General features: G+C 44.9%; 1 protein-coding gene across 1 annotated transcript in view; it reads right to left on the bottom strand.

Annotated features, from left to right (window-relative positions):
* The window catches only part of KALRN (kalirin RhoGEF kinase), a 764,809-nt gene that overhangs the window by 269,886 nt on the left and 474,801 nt on the right, over positions 1-20,122 (bottom strand). Inside the window, exons 12-13 of the mRNA XM_090045976.1 lie at positions 14,781-14,950; positions 12,300-12,474 (exon numbers count right to left, since the gene is read on the bottom strand). Of these exons, the coding sequence (XP_089902102.1) occupies positions 12,300-12,474; positions 14,781-14,950 (345 nt within the window). The remainder of the gene's footprint in view (positions 1-12,299; positions 12,475-14,780; positions 14,951-20,122) is intronic.

Below are 20,122 nucleotides of genomic sequence, written 5' to 3' on the forward strand. Positions count from 1 at the left end.
TGGAAGGTGCAAATCTAGCCTGCCTTCCCAGGAGGGCGATGCTGAGAAATGGAGCGATGCTGAGCAACTCCCGCCCAGGCAAGGGGGAGAGTTGGGTGCCGCAGAGACGGGCGATTCACAAAAATACACGTGTCAAGCAGACAGCTGCCTAAAGCTGCCAGTAGAAAATGCTGAGTGCAGGGGGTGTCTGGCCTCCTATGCAGTGTCGGTGCCTAACTGAGCAGGGCCCATGAGGCTGTAGTGGTGGTGCTGCAGACACCTGTGATGGACATAATAGGCCAATGGGTAGAGCACTCATCCAGAATGAGAGAGATCTGGGGTCTGCGGCCATCCTCAGCCTGACGGGATTCAACTGATCTCTCCCCAAAACCTCCCCCTTTCTCCCAGGAGAGAGCTTGCACCCCCCAGACGATGCAAGAGTTTGGATGAGAGCCCAGTCTCCTTCCTTTGCTGGGGCCGAGCCACCATGCAGAAGGGAACAGAACATTAAACAAGCCGTCTCGGGTACTGCCAGTACCATCGATGCAACAGCGTGGGGGCTCAGCAGGGGTTAGCTACTTAAACATTCGCCCGGCTTCTCAGGTCGGTATTGCAGCACCATGCTGCTGTGGCTACAATGGTACTTGCACCTGACTTACCTACTTGGGTATGGTCACGCACATATTCCCACACGGTGGACTGAAAAGAACCCACCTCATCCTAATATATTTGGCCTGGTCGCCATCTGAACGAGCGCATCTTGCTCCAAAAACAGAGCTACAGCATCGCAACGCACACAAACGCCTGCTGCTTGAGCTGCTATGGTGGCATCTGTTGTATTCTGGGTTTCTTTTATCCCATCAGCATCGCTGCTGCTCGAACAGCAGTTGGAAGCACCCCGAGGAAAGGAAGCTTTCTTCCTGGGGCTGTGCAGATGCAGTGCACAGCTCGGAAGCAGTAATGCCACCAGGAACAGCAGCAATAACAACAACGCTGTAATCCTTCACTCCCTTACACAGTGCCTTGCTCACAAACTGGGCCAAGAAGGTTAACCTGGCTGCAGCAGCTGTTGTGGGCAGGCAATTATACGTTTGCAAGCATTTCACATCTAAATCCTGCTTGCCCTTTTGATCCCGGTCTGGCTGGATTTTGCTGCAAAACGATGCTCTTGATCCCAGGCTCCTGCCTGCCTGGCCTAAATTCAATGGTAAACACCCACAGCCTTCTAGTTGAATGCCAGCTCGGCACTCAGTTTGCTGCGAAAAGAAGGTGGGAAGGGAGGAAGAGAGGCAGAAGGCAAGAACAAATAATGTAGGACATGTTTTATGGGGACTGATCCCATATGAGCTGATATTTGACATGCTGAGGTAGGGCAAGAGAGAAGGAGGTGGGGAAACTACTAGGAGAGAAGAGGTTATTGATAGAAAGCAGGTGGAGGATGGACCTGGAAAGGCAGAGCCAGGATGGGAAACATGTTGCTGTACCAAGCACATGAGACATCGTGCTGAAAGTGGGAAGAGAAGCAAAACGTCTACGAGTGGAGTTCAGACGACGAGGTGCAACAGGAGGGCATTATATAGATGCAGGGACGAAGCTGTCCAGAGCCTGGAGCCTGAGGGCAGGAAAGGTGGGAGCAAGGGAAGGAAAAATGGGAAATGTAACACAGTCAGTGTGGGAACCAAGATGGATTCTTGCTATATAACCCCGACTGCTGTATAACCCCGATTCTTCACTGCGTCCTGCAATTATTGCTGGATGCAGTCAAAAATCGGGGTTATCAAGGGAGATCAAAGCCTGGCATGAACCAGGGATCTGGCAGTGGGGGTGGGAAGGAAGTGGATCTCAGCTCTAGTACTCCAGTCCCCCATGGAGAGCAGGGCACGCGCTGGCATAGGGGAATATTGGGGCTGTCATCTTCTTAGCAGGTCTAGGAGCAGAACGAAGCCTGTGGACTGACAAGTAGTGGGAGGGGAGTGAGGAAGAGTGAATTAAGCTGTCACTTTTATACTTCCCAGGAGCAGAGAGCTCTCCGTCCCTTTCTCTCTCCAAGGCTTTAGGTTTTGGGTGACTCTGCATGATGTGACAATACCCTCGCCCACTTCTGGATGATACAAAGAGGCACTGCAGTGGCTGAGTGGGAAGCTGGGCTACTGAAGTATAAAAAGGATGTCATTGCAATGATTTCGCTCCAGTGCTTTCGGATACAGTGTCCCCAAAACCCTCGATATAAACAACTGACTCTGGCTTGGGGAGACCCTCTAGACACTACTCTGAGCTTCACTTTCTGGTGCAAACCCAATGAGCTGCAATTTGAAAGAGGAAATCACTACACATAAAAACAATAAAAAACAACAACTGACAAACAGGAGAGCCTAGGATCTTTCTCATGATGCCTGTTATTTAAAGCCTGTTTTATGAGCCAAGATCTGCGGACCTTACTTCTAACAAAGAAACTCCGCATTGGCGTGTAGGCAATAAGTCATTATAGAGCCATAAAAAACCCTGCACACCTCTGAACAGACAGCTAATTCACTTGAAAGATTTTGCTAATGTTATAAACTCGGGAAGTGAAACTCAAGTGAGTTGTAAATAACAGTGAAGTGAGTGACTACCCAACAGCTGCCTCCTGGCCCCTTCTAAATTCATGTTCAGGGACGGATGGGAACAGCCAGAGGAGCCAAGGAGTGAAATCAAAGGTACAAGATGTGATAAGATGAAAAACAGGGCCAACAAGATGGGAGTGGTGGAAAATGGGATTTGACAGGTGACAGATGTTAGTGACCCTGGGGTTTTCATGAGAAAAGGTAAAGTATAAAGGACCCCCGTGCATCTCCAGGGCTGAAATGGACTTTAAATGGACCTTGACTGCATGCTGCTGCAAATCCCTACCTAAAAGTTCCTTCCTGGCATTACTGGTTGTCCATGGGAGGGAGACCTTTGGGTCCCTCATCCTCACCAGCTGAAAGCAATTTCCCTGGAGTGCCGGAGTCTCTGCTTTCACATCATGTGATCCCTGGTTTGAAATACGGAAAAATGACAGCTCTGGCATCCTTGTGTTCAATGAGAAGAGTTCATGGCAGGACTCTGGCACCTAGTTTAAAAACTTTCCTCGAAAGCCTTGGGGAAGCTTCCCTCCAGGGCAAGCCCAGGGAGAGGGGCCAGAGCCAACGAGAGTCTCCATGCTCGGAGAAGTCTTGCTCTTCGTGGGAGAAGGTTGTTGGAAGGCCACAGGCCGGGGTTGTTGCCTATGTTTGAAAGCAGTAAAGAACAAGTCCATGGAATAATTCAGGACTGAACTTGCTTTATTTGTTGTATGCTACCAGCCATCTGAACCACCCATGATGAGTCCTTAGATGACTATGGTTGAAATATAGGACAAAACACATTTATAGGTTTTATCTGAGGATTTGAGGGTATGTTCAAATACAGGAGAATTGCAGATTGATAGCTAGTATCTCCATTAAGGTCTGCCAATGCAGGTCAAATGGTCCTTTGGGTCTCTTACTTTTACCTGCTGAGACCAATCTCTCTGGAGTTACTATGTTCATGTTATAGGAAAGAGACCTGGCTTGAAATTTGGAATAAAACGTGGCATATATATGATCCAGTTCCATCAACCTGGATGTAGGAAACAATGTGTGAAGTTCTCTGGTTCATCATATGCAGAAGATTAGCTTAGATGAGCATAACATCCCCTTTCCTTTACACATTTACATTGATTTGATAAGGTATGTGGGATATCTGGCCCTAAATAAAGGTACAGCCCTTAAATAAAGCACGGGTTGCTGCTACAGGGTTTAGAAAAGAATGTCTCAAGCTAGACTCTGCTGTTGCTTTGGGACCTGGAGACTTTCAGGCTCTGCAATGCCTATTTCCAGGGGTCAGCCACAATCTGGAATCCACATATTTAGTCAAAGCAAATCATTTGTGCTCACTGTATAAAGAATATCCAATATGTTAGGGCTGAAGGAAGAAAGAAGACATGACTTTGAGCTGAATGCCAAATAGTTGCCCAGACTCTGGTAAGAAGCAGAAAGCCCTACAGAAGCCAAGAGGGTCTAGCCTAGTATAGCTGGTTTGCCACCACCAAAAGAGAAAGCAGCACATTCCTCTGTAGAGAGAATACCTTTTCCGCAGACAAAATGCAACAATCCAGCTTGGAGAGAACATGCTCGCAGATGGCAACTTTCATTGCAAAATGGATACGGTCCAATGACGCCTAAATAAATGGATGTAGGTGGTGTTTGTGCAGTACAGTTACCTCTGCCAATATTCTGTCTACTCTCCAAACCCCAGAGCAAGTGGGGAAGTTTATATAAAAGCTCCGATCCCCACAGAAACCTAGAAGTGGACCTTAAAGGTACTTCTCAGACCATGTTTGTGAGAAGAACTGAAAAAGAAACAGATGAAGTGGCCTGCAGTTTAGATTTCATCAGCAAAGGAAGAACAAAGAAAAGGGTGGTGGTGAGGGGGGGAAGATTTTCAGATGCACAAATGGCAATTAAATGTCTACCTTCCATGGAAAGTCCAAGATAGCTTACAAAGTAAGGTTGAAGAGAAAAGGGACACATTGTGGGCACATCTACAATTGCATATTAATGTGATGCAATAAACGCTGGTGCTCATTGCACCAGCATTTATTGCTCCTGGGTGCCCAGGACCACAGCAGATTGAGCCAGGTCGGAGCAGCCCTGGCTAGCAGAGGGCCCATGGGACCACCCTGCCACCCAGTGCTGCTCCGACCTGGCTTGCCATGTTGCGGAGTGGATGGCACAAGGGTGATCCTGTGCGGGTTTAGCCGGTAGGCACCCCCTGCACTGAAGCACTGTCCTGCCCAATCAGTGTCTATGCATGCACTGCTGTGGAGTAAAAAAACTCTGAAGCAAGATAGTACTTGCATTTACAAGTTCTAATCTGCTGCAGAGTTTATTAGTTTCCTGCGGCCTAATAGGGCCATATGTGTAAACACTGAAACGCTTACTGCAGAGCTAATTAGGCAACTCCACAGTAAACATCTCATGCAGATGCACTTAGTAAGATAGAAAAAGAGTATCAGAAAAGGTGTGCATGGTACTAAATAGAAATGAGGTTTGAGCAAATACGACACAGGGTGGAATTATTTCCTCAGGCTAAAGGAAGGGGCTTAAATTTGCACCTTCTCTATAAAGACACCGGGGGCAGCCAAGGAAACAGAGGCATATGTCCCTTGAACAGACAAACAGACCTTCAACAGCTGCTCTTCCCAGGGGACAGCAGCTTTATCCACTGGCTTGGATATTCATAGGAGCCTTGCAGTGAAGACTTCCAGTAAACGTGAGAGCTGCGCCAGTGATAGGGAAAGGGATTTTCAGACAGCCCATTTTCTACCCTTTGTTTTTTATCTATTTCTATTAACCTCCATTTATCTCCGAGGGCTACCGAGTACTTTGGAGGAAGACATTTCCATTAAAGATTCAACTCCTGTTTCTTCTTATATCAAAATGCAGGGGTTACCACTATGTATTTTTGCAGACCTCCTGAGCCCTTGGGAAAGATGGGCTTTCCTGACAGCTGAACAGTAAACCAGGAAGAAAAACAAGCAGGTAGAACAAGGAACATTTAGGAATAACCTTCCAGAAGTGGGAAAGGCACAAGCCCTGTGAAACAGAAGATTCTTTAAAGGCCCAAATGCCATCCTTAACCCATTTTGCACATCTGAAGCTAGCATTACTTAGAGGGTGGTTTCTGTAAACTATCTATGAAGTGAGCCAGAAACACACATTTTATTTTTTCATTCTGATCATTTCCGCTTAGCTGCATTTGATCTTATTTTCTTTCCAGCCGGGGTGTCAAAATCATTTGGCTCCCAGGCCAGATGAATTATATGGGATTTGTCCGTGGGCTGAGTGAACAGTGCAGGGCTCCCCTGCTCACCCCACATGCTGGATCCTTTTCCTGCGGCACTCGCTCTGGCCAGTCTGGGACTGTGCCGTTGTCCACTCTGGCCACACGGGAACACAAGCAGCACACAGCGCCTGCTCGAGCCAGTCCAGGGTGGGCACAGTGTGCAGTGCAGATCCCACACAGGCTGAAGTGAGCACTGGATATGGTGGGGGGGAGCCCTGGAGCTTCCCCCTTGCACGCTGGATCCAGCACCCGCTTTAGCTAGTCCAGAGCTGTGCCACATACAGTGCCCAAACTAGGACAGATGCTGCATGTGGTGCTCATCCCAGACTGGCTGGAGAGGGCATCATGTGCAACTTGTAGCCTGGACTGGCCAGAGTGGATGCCACCTGCAGTGCAGTCTTGGGCCAGCCAGAGTAGGTGCTGCAGGCGCTGGATCCAGCATGCCGGAGGGAAGGATGGTGCTGGACTGGTCCCAGGTAGGGCCAGCACTAGGAGCTGGGTATGGTTCTGCAGTCAGAGCTGGTCCCTGGGCCATGTCTTTGACACAGACTTAATATAACCCTTCGTGGATACTGTACAAATAATCTGCCAACTACTCATCTCATCAGAGCTATTATATTAGCTTATTAGGGCTACAATAATAGAATGAATTGGTTGGATTATTTAAACATTGCATAATACTGAAGGGCAGTATACACCCAAATAGACATGGCTATGAAGCCCTTAGTGCTGTTTCTGTATATTCATACCAATTCCCTAAGTGCTAGATGCTTTCCAAATACTTAAGCAGAAAAGGTACCTTCTCCAAATGCAAGTTGTGTGTTGGTCAAATAAGTGCACAAAGGGAAAAGGAAAGTTAGGACTAACAATAGCAGGCAATCTGTGTACAGGTCATTTTTTCCCTCTGTAAGCTGCCTAACAGAAGTTGGCCTGTAAGGAGGAGATAGGGGCCTTGTGAATATGTGGTACTATTCAGAGAGGACTATGTGGAAAAGGGCATGGAGATGTGAGAAGCTAAGAAGTGTGGGGGTAAGGATACAGAACAAGGGGGGCCAAGGACAATTCCTTAAAAGATGGGTTAAGTAGATGGGAGAGGCCGAGAGCTACGAAGGTCAGGACAAGAAGATGACATCTGATGTGACAACAAATGGGGACCCAGATACAGCTATCAAAATGACAACGGTAAGGCAGTTTTTAGGCAATACACTGGAATTGCATGCATGAACAGCAAAAGCCTTGATCTTGAAAGTGTAACACAGCCCTCAGAACGTGCTCCCATCAATGTCTCTGTGCAAACTGTGGCAAAGAGTTAGTCATTTCAGCTTGCTTGCTGTCGCCAGTGGGGAAAAGCTTTGCTTACTAACTCACTCTGCAGCAAAATCATTAAACTTTTTCTCTTGCGCTCTACTTTGGGTCCACAGTTTGCAGATGGCAGGTCTGAGAGCAGCGAGGCAGGACAGGGCTGGCACAACATGAGACGGTCGAGGAGGTTTGGTCGGGCTGAAGGCTGGTATCACTGTCATCTTTGGAAAGAGAGAAAGGACCTTACAACAGCACAAGAGAGGAGGAATCAGAGAATCGCAGGGGTGGACTTCACATTCATATGCCTGATTTACACCGCATGGTCTCTGCTCCTAACCATGGTATATTTGTGCATCTGAGAATGTGGGCCATTAAAAACATACGTACCCCTAGCTATAGTTCAAGCAACACATACTCAAGAAAAAAACATTTTACTTAAGGCATAATTTTCTGTTCTTCATTTCTCTGCTCACTTAGCTGCCAAGTTTATAATAGTGGAACATTACAAGTATTTTAATTATGATGATGGAAAAATATTTTTGTTTCCTAAACTAACAGTGGGATAATATAGTGGTATTAATGTTGATAATGGTTCCATTATGGACCCATAAGAGCCTTTATAAAATCTGAAACAAATGCCTGCAATCTAGTATCTAAGGATTATCCCTGTGTCAATTTGAGCCAATTCAGCTGCTTTTTGAGATATATAATCTAAATATGACATTTAATATACATTTCAAATTGCAAATTTCTTTTTAGCATCACTCAAGTTATTTTCCTTGCTTGAAGGCTAACAGATGTACACATTGCTTAGGCTGATCTGGATATAAAGTTTTCCCATTCTCTGCGATCAGTTCTTAATTAAATATTGTAATTGTTCTAAAATGAAAACTACATTACAAAAAATATCTCTAACAACTAAAATTATGTGCCCAGCAGGCTCCCTTTGCCAAATCTGAAATGCAGTCACCGATCCCTTTGTAATAATAAGCTTGCATTGGGAGTTCAGATGTTCAGTTTTCAATGATCCCGACATCTGGTGGGAGGGCAAGACAGCAATGCGCAGGCAATCCAGGATGTTTTTGGAGAGTGCTGGGGACAACTTCCTGGTGCAAGTGCTGGAGAGGCCAACTAAGGACTGTGCTCTTTTTGACCTGTTACTCACAAATTGGGAAGAACTGGTGGGGAATGTAGAAGTGGATGGCGACTTGGGCAGTAGCAACCATGAGATGATTGAGTTCAGCATCCTGAGGAAAGGAAGGACCTTGGACTTCAGAAAGGCTGACTTGGACTCAGGGAACGTATGGGCAGGATCCCCTGGGAGGCCAATCTTAGGGGGAAAGGAGTCAAGGAGAGTTGGCTGTGTTTTAAAGAAACTTTACTGAAGTTGCAGGAATGAACTATCCCCCTGCATAGGAAGACTGCAAGTATGGCAGAAGACCAGCTTGGCTCAGCAGGGAAATCTTCTGTAGCTAAGACACAAGGACGAAGTTTACAAGAAGTGGAAACTTGGACAAACAACTAGGGAGGAGTATAAGAGCATTGCTTGGGCATGCAGGGATGAAGTCAGGAAGGCCAAAGCACACCTGGAATTGCAGCTAGCATGGGACGTGAAGGGTAACAAGAAGAGTTTCTACAAGTATGTCAGCAACAAGAGGAGGATCAGGGAAAGTGTGGGTCCCTTACTGAATGGGGGAGGCAATGTAGTGACAGAGGATGCAGAAATGCCTTTTTTTACTTCAAACTTCACAGGCAAGGTCAGCTCCCAGACCACTGCACCTAACAGCACAGCTTGGGGAGAAAGTGAACAGCCAACAGTGGTGAAAGGACAGCTTAGAGACTATTTAGAAAAGCTGCACATGTACAAGTCCACAAGATAAGGAAGTTTGGGTTGGCTGAAAGGACCGTAAAGTGGACAGAAAACTGGCTGGATCATCAGGCTCAAAGGGTAGTAGTCAATGGCTCAACATCTAGTTGGCACTCAGTATCAAGTGGAGTCCCCCAAGGGTCAGTTTTGTTCAATATCTTCATCAACGGCCTGGAAGATGGTATAGAGGGCACCCACAGCAAGTTTGCAGATGACATCAAGCTGGGGGAGTAGTAGATACACTGGAGGGTAGGGCTAGGATTCAGAGTGACCTAGACAGGTCAGAGTATTGGGCCAGAAGAAATCTCATGAGGTTCAACAAGGACAAGTGCAAAGTCCTGCACTTAGGATGGAAGAAGCCCGTGGGCAGGTACAGGCAGGAGACCTATTGGCTAAGCAGCAGCTCTGCAGAAAAGGACCTGGGGGTGGCAGTGGACAATAAGCTGAATAGGAGCCAGCAGTGTGCCCTTGTTGTCAAGAAGGCTGACAGCATCCTGGGCTGCATTAGCAGGGATGGTGCCAGCAGATGGAGGGAAGTGATTATTTCCCTCTATTCAGCATTAATGAGACCACATCTGAAGTGCTGTGACCAGTTTTGGGCCCCCCACTGCAGAAAGGATGTAGCCAAATTGGAGAGAGTCTGGCCCATGGCAACGAAAATGGTTCAGGGACTGAGGCACATCATTTCTGAGGACAGGCTGTGGGAACTGGGCTTCTTCAGTCTGGAGAAGAGAAGAGTGAGGGGGAGTTAATAGCAGCCTTTATCTCCCTGCAGGGGGTTGCAAAGAGGATGGAGCTGGGCTGTTCTCAGTGATGGCAGATAACACAACAAGGAGCAATGGGCTCAAGCTGCAGCAAGGGAAGTTTAGGTTAAATATTAGAAAAATCTCTCTCATGAAGCGAGTAGTAAAGCACTGGAACGGGTTACCCAGAAAGGTGGTGGCATCTCCATCCATGGAGGTTTTTAAGACCCAGCTAGACAAAGCCTTGGCTGGGATGGTGTATAGATGGGGCTGGTCCTGCACTGAGCAGGGGGTTGGACTAGATGTGACCTCCTGAGGTCCCTTTTCACCCCTCATTTTCTACGATGCTATGTTCTCATAATAATAATCAGCAAATCATCACTGATGGCTCATTCACCTTCAAGTTCCTACTTAGGCAAAATGCCAAACTTTAAAAACCCGATAAATAATAATAATAAGCTTGCACTGGGAATTGAGATGTTCACTTTTTATACCCTGACATTTGCTTGTCAGACATCTGTGTATCCATACTGGGATAAACCAGAGAAAAACCTGGACTCCATACTCAGTTGTAATACTGACTGACTGATGGTTCTTGAGCCAGAGCCATCACTGTTCTGAGTCTCAGCTTCTGAAGAATAAAAATGAGATAAAGATACCTACCCACCTTGGGGAAGTGCCTGGAGCACTGCATAAAGGCCAAGCCTGCTGCTTTTATACGGCTGAAGGCACTATGAAGCCATCTTGCCCTGCAGAGCATTATTTGAATCCCTACTGTGATCTTGGTCCCAATAGGTTTTGTAATGAAGTCTAGAATAATCCCCACGGTTTGGAGGTCTTAAAAGCGTCTGACCCCACTGTAACCATACAGTATATGTTGAGGGTGAACATATATGCCTGTTCCATGCCCACAGGTGCATTTTATTTCAATCTAATAAAGTGCATTGTTTGTGCATGCAAATAAATGCCCATGAAGAATGAGTTATTAAATATTCAGCATTTGTCATTTTGTGATACAAGATTCGAAAGTTATGGCAGGTATTTGAATGGTGAATGTTGATAAGGCAACCACATACACAAACATATCATATGCGCAATTTATTTGTGTATGCACATACACATGTGTATATGCATATATGTGTATGTACACATATACAGGTGTATATTTTATGTTTATATATGTACATACATATATAAAAAGCACATATATTTATACACATACACAATATAAATATGCATGCATAAACGTAAATATAAATACTGTATTTATACTCGTCTGCATACATGTATGCTGATACTCATACATACACACACAGTATATTGCAAGTCCCTGAGTGCTTGTGGGTAAACGGTATGCAAAGAACTATTTTAATCAGACTGTTCACATTTATTGTAATAGTAAACATCACAGAGTAGCTTTCACTAGGACGCCCAGCTGTGCAGAAATAACTGGAGAGCTTGGGTACCGTTTTGTATCTTTTGCATCAATGCATCCAGGAATTCACATTCACAGCTTTTCATTATAATTTTGCACGTAGGACTTTGCTTGTCATCACTTAAAATAAACTGTCACCTCTGAAGTGTGCTGTAGTACTCTAGAGCTCCCATTAGCTGTCAGTACAGACCTCCAGAACATTTTCTGAATTGTGACACCTTCAGGAATATATTATCATAAAACACCTCAAACAAAGTGCCACATTAACAGGTTGATTTACTCCCAGCAGTGGCTTGGGACACTCACAAGTAAAAAACAGAAGCAACTCCATACCTCATATGGGCCATGTATGTTAACACACTGTACATTCGATGAATTAACATCCATGTCCTTAGTATCACATGCAATCTGTGTTACTGTATATAGTTTAACAGATCGGTTCCAAATCTCTTTCTACGTTACTCAGTCCAAGAATGCCTTAGTCATTTAATACACTGAACAGTTTTTTCTACCCAGTTTTCCCTTTCAAAAAGCAGTCCAAGGGTAACACTGTAAGACTTTTATATCACTGTGAACAGAGAAACAAAATAAAAACCTCGATGAAAAACATCGTGTTTCCTTTTTTCACCCTTTATTGCAAAAAATCACTGTTACACGTGTATCCTGTTTTCTAAGAGATCTCTTGCTTTGGTACTTAATATTTTGTTTTACTCAGAGGCTCGGTGCTGGGAAGTATGTCCGAAGAGGCAATTCTCACCGGCAAGTCAGAAGGAAACGTTCAGAGGACATACCAGCAGCCTGCTACAAAACTGGGCACCAAAGCACAAGATATGCTGATGCAGTCAGCTGAGCAGACGTGATCCTATCTTATCGTATTCTCTTAACATGTCACCAAAGTACATTACTGCTGGTTTCTAGATTTCTACTGTGACACCTGACTTTTACTCGCCCTGTCGTTCCAGTCCACAAGCATCATCAAACTCTTCGGAGATTTCGAGGACCGCCGTGTATCCTGGCAGAGTCATGGTCCCCCCCCCGCTCCATCACACCAGGTCTACCTTCCTCCGGCCCCCGGGCCAGTTCTTACCTCGATGGTGTACTGCTCAAAGATCCGGAGCTGAAGGAAAATGTCTAGCTTAATTTTCCTCTCATGGAAAAGCTCTTCCATCTGTACCTGGGCCTCGTCGAGCTGCTGAAGGACAGATTCAATGTGGCTGATGGAGCTATTGTGTGGAGTCTTATTGTTGGAAACCGCTGAGTCCCTGGGGTAAAACAGGGAGAGGGGTTAAAGCAGAGCAGCAAAGCAAGCAAAGAGCAAGAACGAAACGCTCCCGATTCCGCGCGCGGCCGAGGAGCGAGCCCAAGCACAAAGGGCTGGAGGAAGGTGTGCGGCACGCTCATTTCTTCTGCTAGCTGAAACCCTGCATTTCCTGAGCTCGGCTCAGAGTCCGAACAATGAGCGCTTCCTTTCACACGTTGTGACACTTTGACCCTTACACACTGACGGAGACCGAAGGGCTGCGGGTGGAGGGGGATGACACAGAAAGCTGAGCTGATCTCTGGAGGGGCCTGGCTGGCAATCCCATTTAATTCTGTTGCGAGTGACCCACTTCTTTCTACTCTCGGGCTGACTCAGAAGCATCAGCAGCTGAGCGGCTATGAACAGACGAGTGGATCTTAGCAGGACACATTCAGGAAAACAGTTGCTCTTTGCTTGTGGATTAAGGGAATCCAAATGACCAGCATCTTAGACGGAGGAATCAATATCCCCTTGATAAGCGAGCATCGAAACTTAGCAGAATGTGACAAAACAGGGTAAACTTCCAACTTTATAACCGTCTGAAAACACTGCAGGGCAGAGCAGGACTTGCCTTTACGCAAGCGTCCACAGTGATGGGTCCGGGCACAGGGACTCTTCCCCTCTTTCTGAACCCACCACGGTGGGCAGCTCAGAAGCTGCTCCTTCCATCGACCTTCTGGACACACGTCGTGGTAAAGGAGGAGGCAGGAAGAGGGGCTGCGGCACTTCAAATGCCAGACTGGGTACGGGAAGAGCGGGTGCAGGCTGCACCAGCCTAAAGCAGCGCTCTGTTTAACGGACCAGAGGGAGGTTTTGCAGGGAGATGGGGCAGAAACTGCTTCCATAACAGTCAAGTTTCCCCTGCTTTGTTGTCCCGTATTTGATGCAACAGATATGAAGCCCGAGAGCCAGTTTACAGCCCTGGGTGGCATCATCCCAAGAAGAAACCAAAGCTTATTTGAAGTCATGGTTACTCTGGGGCAACTTGTTGGCTCAGCTGGGTGGGGGGCAACTTATAACTCAACGTAGCATGCCCTCTCCACCCTCCTGGCCAGCTCACTTGTACAAAAGATCCACAAACTCCCTGTGCTTCCCTCCGCCCAGAGCGAGGAATGTGAGGTAGGGAGTCCCTGTCCTTCCCTGCGTGCCAGGGTGAGCCCTGAGCAGTGGCAGGGTGAAGCAGAAGCATTTACCATCCCTTCAACTCCTGGGTAGCGGCAGAGCCTGGAGCCGCAGTCCAGCCCTGTACTGTGGAAGCTCTTGTGGCAGCATATTCCTAATTGCACACGGAGGAGGTTAGCCTGTTACCTGTACAGTTGCATGGAGAAGTAGAGCGGAGCATGACTCTGAATGCTAATGAACTCATTTACATACTTAATCAGCACTGATTAAATGCAAGGAAAAGCTATAATGTCTCCTCTATTTTTAGTGAGGATCACTTGGTTCCTTTTTGCACAGATGGTGAACAGTTCTCTATATACTTCAACCATCTCCACAACACAGAGCTTATTAAGCTAGGTTTAGCCCTCAGTAAAAACCAGTAAAACTCCCCTGAAGTTAAGCCGGTATAAAACCAGGATCAATGGCAGCAGAAAGAGACCTTCAGACTTCAATTTGTTTGGGAAATTTGTTCCTATATGGCATGAATATTAGTTAAATCATTTGTATTTACCAAGACAGCAGAAACATTTCAGACAATCAGTCAACTAATGCATTCTGTATCAGTTAAAATGAGTAGTTTTAATTCACAATGCAAACTGAAGCGATAATAGTAGGCACTGCTTGACAGGATGAATAAGCCCCCCCCAGACACAGCTAAATGGAAAGATACTGTACAGCATGAAAGAGTGTAGCCTGTTGTACAAATACGCATGTTTTATTTAGAAGCATGCAGCTTCCACATGGCAAGTGTAATCATATAAAATCACCAGGCCGCAGCTCACAACCATTTAACAATCTTCCATAAATACCCACTTAAAATATTCACCCGAAACACATTTAATCTGAGTCACGTTAGGCTGCCTATCGAGCTACCCATCCATCATCTGTAGTGGCCCATGCCGATTCGTAGACTTTCCTTGTCAGACTACACAAATCACTTCTCACAGTTTCAATAAAACATTGTGAGAGCCCGCATCATCATAAGTATAATAGGAAATGAATAAATCCTCCTGTTAAATTCTAACTTAAATTCCCCCATTAAATAGTGCCTAAGGCACAACATTTCATCAGGCTTCCTGCCATCGCTCCTCAAGGTGGAACATTTACCTGAGCTGCTGGATCAGATCTTCCCCTTCCTTAATAACGTTGAGAGTAGCATCCAGGGTAGCTGTCTGCTGCTGCTGGAACTGCTTGATAAGCTCCTGAACAGCATCCACTGAATCAGCACAGACATCCTCTAAGAGCTCCTTCTGCAGATCTTCCATCCATGTCCACAGCTGTGAAGGAGGGGAAGGAAATACAAATCAGAGAGAGAGAGAGAGAGAGAGAGAGAGAGAGAGAGAGGGGGGTTGAGACTTAACCCTTTGATTCTCTAATCCCAGCTCAGAAAGCATTAATCAGGACTCCACATGAACATTATTTCTGATCCTAAATGACAAGTAAGCTTGGGTTTTCAAACCCAAATGGGTGTGTTGGGTACTGAAGTCGGGTTGGTGGAATTGAATTTTAAGCAACAGAGTGAAACAATCACAGCAGAATATCAAACAGTCATTTTTCAATCAATTTGCATTTCAGTCTCCCATATATCACCATCGCCTAAAGTGAATGGTATGGTTTGAATTAACTCTTCATCCAACTAACGAATTATAACCCCTTCTTGACAGAAGATGAGCCCCTTAACTCCCATTGATTTTGCCTCTAATTGCATGTATTCAGCACTCTGCAGCATTAACCCTAAGAAGATGCATCAAGCCCGGGTCAGCTCTGTCGGGCCAAGCAGCATCCCATAGAGCATCTCTGAGGCATAATCATGTCTCTAAGAATTTGGCTTTTGGACCTAACAACACCCAACTGAAATAGGCTGCATGTTTTTACTAGAGGTGAGGACTTCGTGGGTGATATCTTTTAATGGACCAACTGCACTGGGATGAATTCAGACAAGCCTGTGTTTTTACTAGGCAGCGGCGAACCCCTTATCAAGTTTGTACCGATTCATTAATCCCAAACCATTTTGATCATGGGATTATTAAGTTTTAGACTAAAATTTGCAGCCAGCTATCCTGTGGATAACCGAACAATGACAGACATCCTAGTTCCTAGACGGGAACAAACCCCCTCTAAAATGTACGGCGGTTTCCCATCAAGCATGACTTGAGGAGTCGGTGTAAAAGTGTACCAGTCGAGCTGGCGATTTGCCAAAAAATCTTATTGGCTCTTATGTGCGAATGTTTTCCACTTAATGTGCATCCTATTAACCCATTTTCTGCTGGTCTTCCCGCAGCTCCAAGGCCTGTACCGGGAAACGCCTGGCTGAATTGTTGGGATTTCAGCGAGAACAGAGCCGATGCACAGGGCAACGATGAGACTGTATTTTGTCTGCTGCTTCTGGCAATTACAAACCAATTCATCTTGAAGGGAGGCAGAGAAACACATTAAGGACTAGAGAGATGCTTGCGTGGGAGAGTCTGTGGAGCTGGTAAAATCACGTTACTGATCAGGAGGCCAGCTGGACCATAAACCGGTATGATTTGTTGATAAGAGTATATGAAGCCTGCACATCTAAGCAGAATAGATGAGGAGCAGCCGTTCAGAGAAAGCTACATGTTTCACAACATAGAGCCCAGAGCCTCATATTAGGTTTGCAGTGGTATAACTCTACTTATTTCTCAGGAGTTCATCTTGATCTACACTGAGATGCACATATTCAGAAAATCTGACCCTGTGCTCTCAATGGAAAACTGAGTCACTGAGCTTCCTGTGCTGCTCCTCGAGGGGATGTTTCCTGACATTTTTATGGCTACTCACAACCCCCTTAGAAAAAACATTTTTAAAGATGTCCACTGGTTTGGGGCTAAATTTCCAGGTGTCCCTCTCCCAAAATGGAAGCATGCAGACTTATTCTTGAAATCTTGGTCGAACCTCCTCTCCTTGAGTTTGTCCAGGAATAGCATATTCTGTCTACTGCACAGCTACTGTGATGCACTCCTCAGTTCATGCATTTGTGCAAAATTCTTCGACAGTTTCTGCTAAAATGCATGTTACAAGCGTGGGTATTACATTAGTGTAAAAACAAACAGAATTGAAAGGCCTGAATTCATATATTAAGGAAGAGGGGGTAAGCACATTTCAATAACCAAGTCAGTGGCTTAGTGAAGGTTTTAGTTCCAGCTCTTACATTTTGGGAAACCAGCAGAAAGAGGAAAAATGCTTTAAAGTAGATGAGTTACCTAAGAGTTTCCTATACAAGTCAAAATTATACCACTGCCATTAAAACTCTTCCAGTTGTGCTAGCCATCTACAGTTGTCAAGGGATGCTATTTATTTGCAGATATTTTCAAACTATTCACCCATTTTTTTGTGTGCAAGAATCCATGCAAAAGTGTTGTATTTTGAATACTTATTAAAGATTCAATCCACATTTAGGGCTAAATCCTACTCTGATCTGAGCTGATACGGTGTTTTACAATTAACTTGTATAGGACTAGCCTCAGATACATTTCCTTCTCTGCCTAGTACCTGGATTTTCCTTATGTATGGCTAACTAAGTAAAAGATTTGATAACTACAGAGAGCAAGAAGGTATGTGGGGAAACCATCTTGAAACAAGGTGCTTGTTTTCATGAATGCTTTCTGCTTTCTTCATGCTTGGTTGTTTTTTCTATGTACAAAAGAAAAGAAAGCCCAAAAGCACAAAGAGTATTCTTAAAAATATATATATATGTGTACACACATGCATGTGTGCGCACGCACAAACACACACACACACACACACACACACACAGAGTTATATCTTTAAGGAGAGAAACTGTTCCCCAACCAGGAGTTTCTCACTTTCTGAACATACAGTCCTTACGAAAGAAGAGGTATATTTTCAAATGTACCCAACTGACTTCAACCTTGTTTTCAGAAGTGATTCAGAAATTTAGGAGTCAAAGTTTCATGGACAGCCTATGGGATTTAGACTCCTACCTGCCCACATCTCCTCTGATAATGAGTCTCATTCTCTTAAATCAATTAGGTATTTTAAAAATCTTCTACAGTACTTGCATTTAGCACTGAGCCATGCATATGATTCAGATAGCACCTGAATACGTGAACTCATATTAACCTCAGATCTTTCCAGAAGTTGACCTTTGATTTCAAGGATTTACATAATAAAAGCTATCAGAATTTAGGTCATCCTTGGCTCAGAGGGTTTTAATCTTTTCGAGTCTGCTACTCCCTGGGAAATTATAATACAAAGAACTAGTCAGTATTAATAAGATTAAGAAGATAGTTCAGAAACAATTTGCAAAGGGAATTGGAGTCCAGATGATTGTTATTTCACACCTCCTAGGTGTCGTGCTACTACCAATCTTGAGTGGAATAAATTACCACTCAGTCTTTTCTTTTTATGAGTCACGTCGTGAATGCTACAATACTGTGGGTGCATCTACACATGCACTTTACTGCAGACTTGACTAATTAGCTCAGCAGTAAAGCATCACCATCTACATACGCACAAGAATTAGGGTGCAGTAAACTAATTAACTCTGCCACAGGATAGTACTGTCAGGGACAGTACTGTCTTATGGTGGAGTACTTTACTGCACTGAAACACACATCTAGACATTGACCGGGGGTGCAAATTGCACCTGGTCAGCTCAGCCAGCCAGGGGAGCTGTCCACCCCAGCTCGAATTGTTGCTGTCCTGGGTGCACGTGTAGACATTGCACCCAGGAGCAGTTCACTCAGGCTCAAAGTGCTCTGGAGTTTATCACGTTGCATGCATTGCACGTGTAGCTGCACCCTGTTGTGTAAGCTCAAGCTGGTGGTTAAATGAAATCCAGAAACCACACCGAGTTTGTTCTGTGCTTTCAGGCTTGACATTTAATACTTATGCTGCTACTGTGTTGATTAAAAACCCAACCCCCCTTACTATTAAGATCCTAAGTCATCAGATGCTGATGAAATCCAAAGGCTTCCCCAGTCAGAATAAAGCATGCTGTAGCTTACTCCTAAGCAGCCGGTGTACTTAGGACAAGTACAGAGGCTCTGTTTTTCAGTGAAACCCTGCACATTTCACAACAAAGGTTCCGGTATACATTTGTGGAAGCCAAGGTTTCCAGCTGTGTTTTTAGCATCAGCAAGATTTGCACATGTAGCTGTTTGTAATTTTTGTAGTAAGTGCTGAAAATCTGCAGGACCTCAAAATCAAAATGGTCTCCTTTTCATCTCACTTAGCATCTAATACAACCAGAAAAGATCAATAATGCCCAACAACTGAAAGGAATGAACAGAGACAATTGTCTTTGCTTGCTGATTTGAAATCACTGATTTAGGGTTTGGCATAGAAAACTGTGGGTGCAAATACTTGTGCTTTAGCAGTTAACAACCTGACTTGCAGCTATAAAGTTATATCAATGTGAAAAAGTTGTCCTATACTGCAAAAGCAGCTGGGAGGAATCTTTGGCATTAAATGCCCATGAGAAAGCTGCATGTAGATTTTTTTAAAGGCAACCATGGTTTCTAAAAAGAAAATAAAAGGTCTCAACTCCCTGATTATGAGATGTTTGCTCTGTCAAAAAGAGATCTTTTTTTTTTGGACCATCTGCCCCTTTTCTTCTGTATTGTAGCAACTTCCTCTTTGTTCTTCTCTACTACAATATGTAGGCAGCTTCCCTCAACTGAAGAAACAATACAGCTCTTTATTTTCAGCTTTTTCATCTGATGTAGAACCCTTCAGTTTGCTCAAGTACTTAATGAGACCACTTACTGGAGATTTGAAGGACGTTTGTGCCTGTTACCTAGAAATTAATGCCTCTGACTTAGAGCAAGGGACCACTTTAAGCAAAAAACTAAGTCTATAAGAGATTGTTAAGAAAACCTTGACTGCGTGATTAGAATAACTATTCGATTCTGCACTATGCCAGCGTTGAACGTGGTTATTTTTAAACACCATTGTTGACTCGGAGTCCCCCAAAAAGCATTTTAACAGTATTTAGTGACAATGCTTGTAAAAAGCAGGATGAGAAGCTGGTAAATTGAATACCGCAATCCATGATAACTATTGTGACTCTTTACATTTGGATTAATCATTCAAAACAGGCGCATTAAAGGAAATAGGCAGCTGACTTAAGTACAGACAGTCAAAAAGCCTGAGGCAGAATTAATCTAATCTTTGCAGGTTTCTATAAGCTCAATTTTGACTTGGGAAAGGCAGGTGGAGGCCTGCACTGGTCCAGGCCGGAAGGTGGGGGGCGTTCAAGCGTGCTTCCCAGCCAAGCTGCTCATCCACGTGGGGCAGGAGGAGGAGGGAGAATCCCCTCCTTAGCCAGGGAGCTCTGAGTGCACAAACCAAAACTTAAAGGCTAAGTACAGAGAGTCAAAAAGCCCGAGGCTGAATCAATTCAATCAAGATGCGCTGGCCGGCCCAGGGAACTTGCACTGGGGCCTGATCCTGCCATCTAT

The sequence above is a fragment of the Crocodylus siamensis genome, chromosome 4, assembly GCF_052110815.1.
Source record: "Crocodylus siamensis isolate JL-2025a chromosome 4, ASM5211081v1, whole genome shotgun sequence".
Taxonomy (NCBI): domain Eukaryota; kingdom Metazoa; phylum Chordata; order Crocodylia; family Crocodylidae; genus Crocodylus; species Crocodylus siamensis.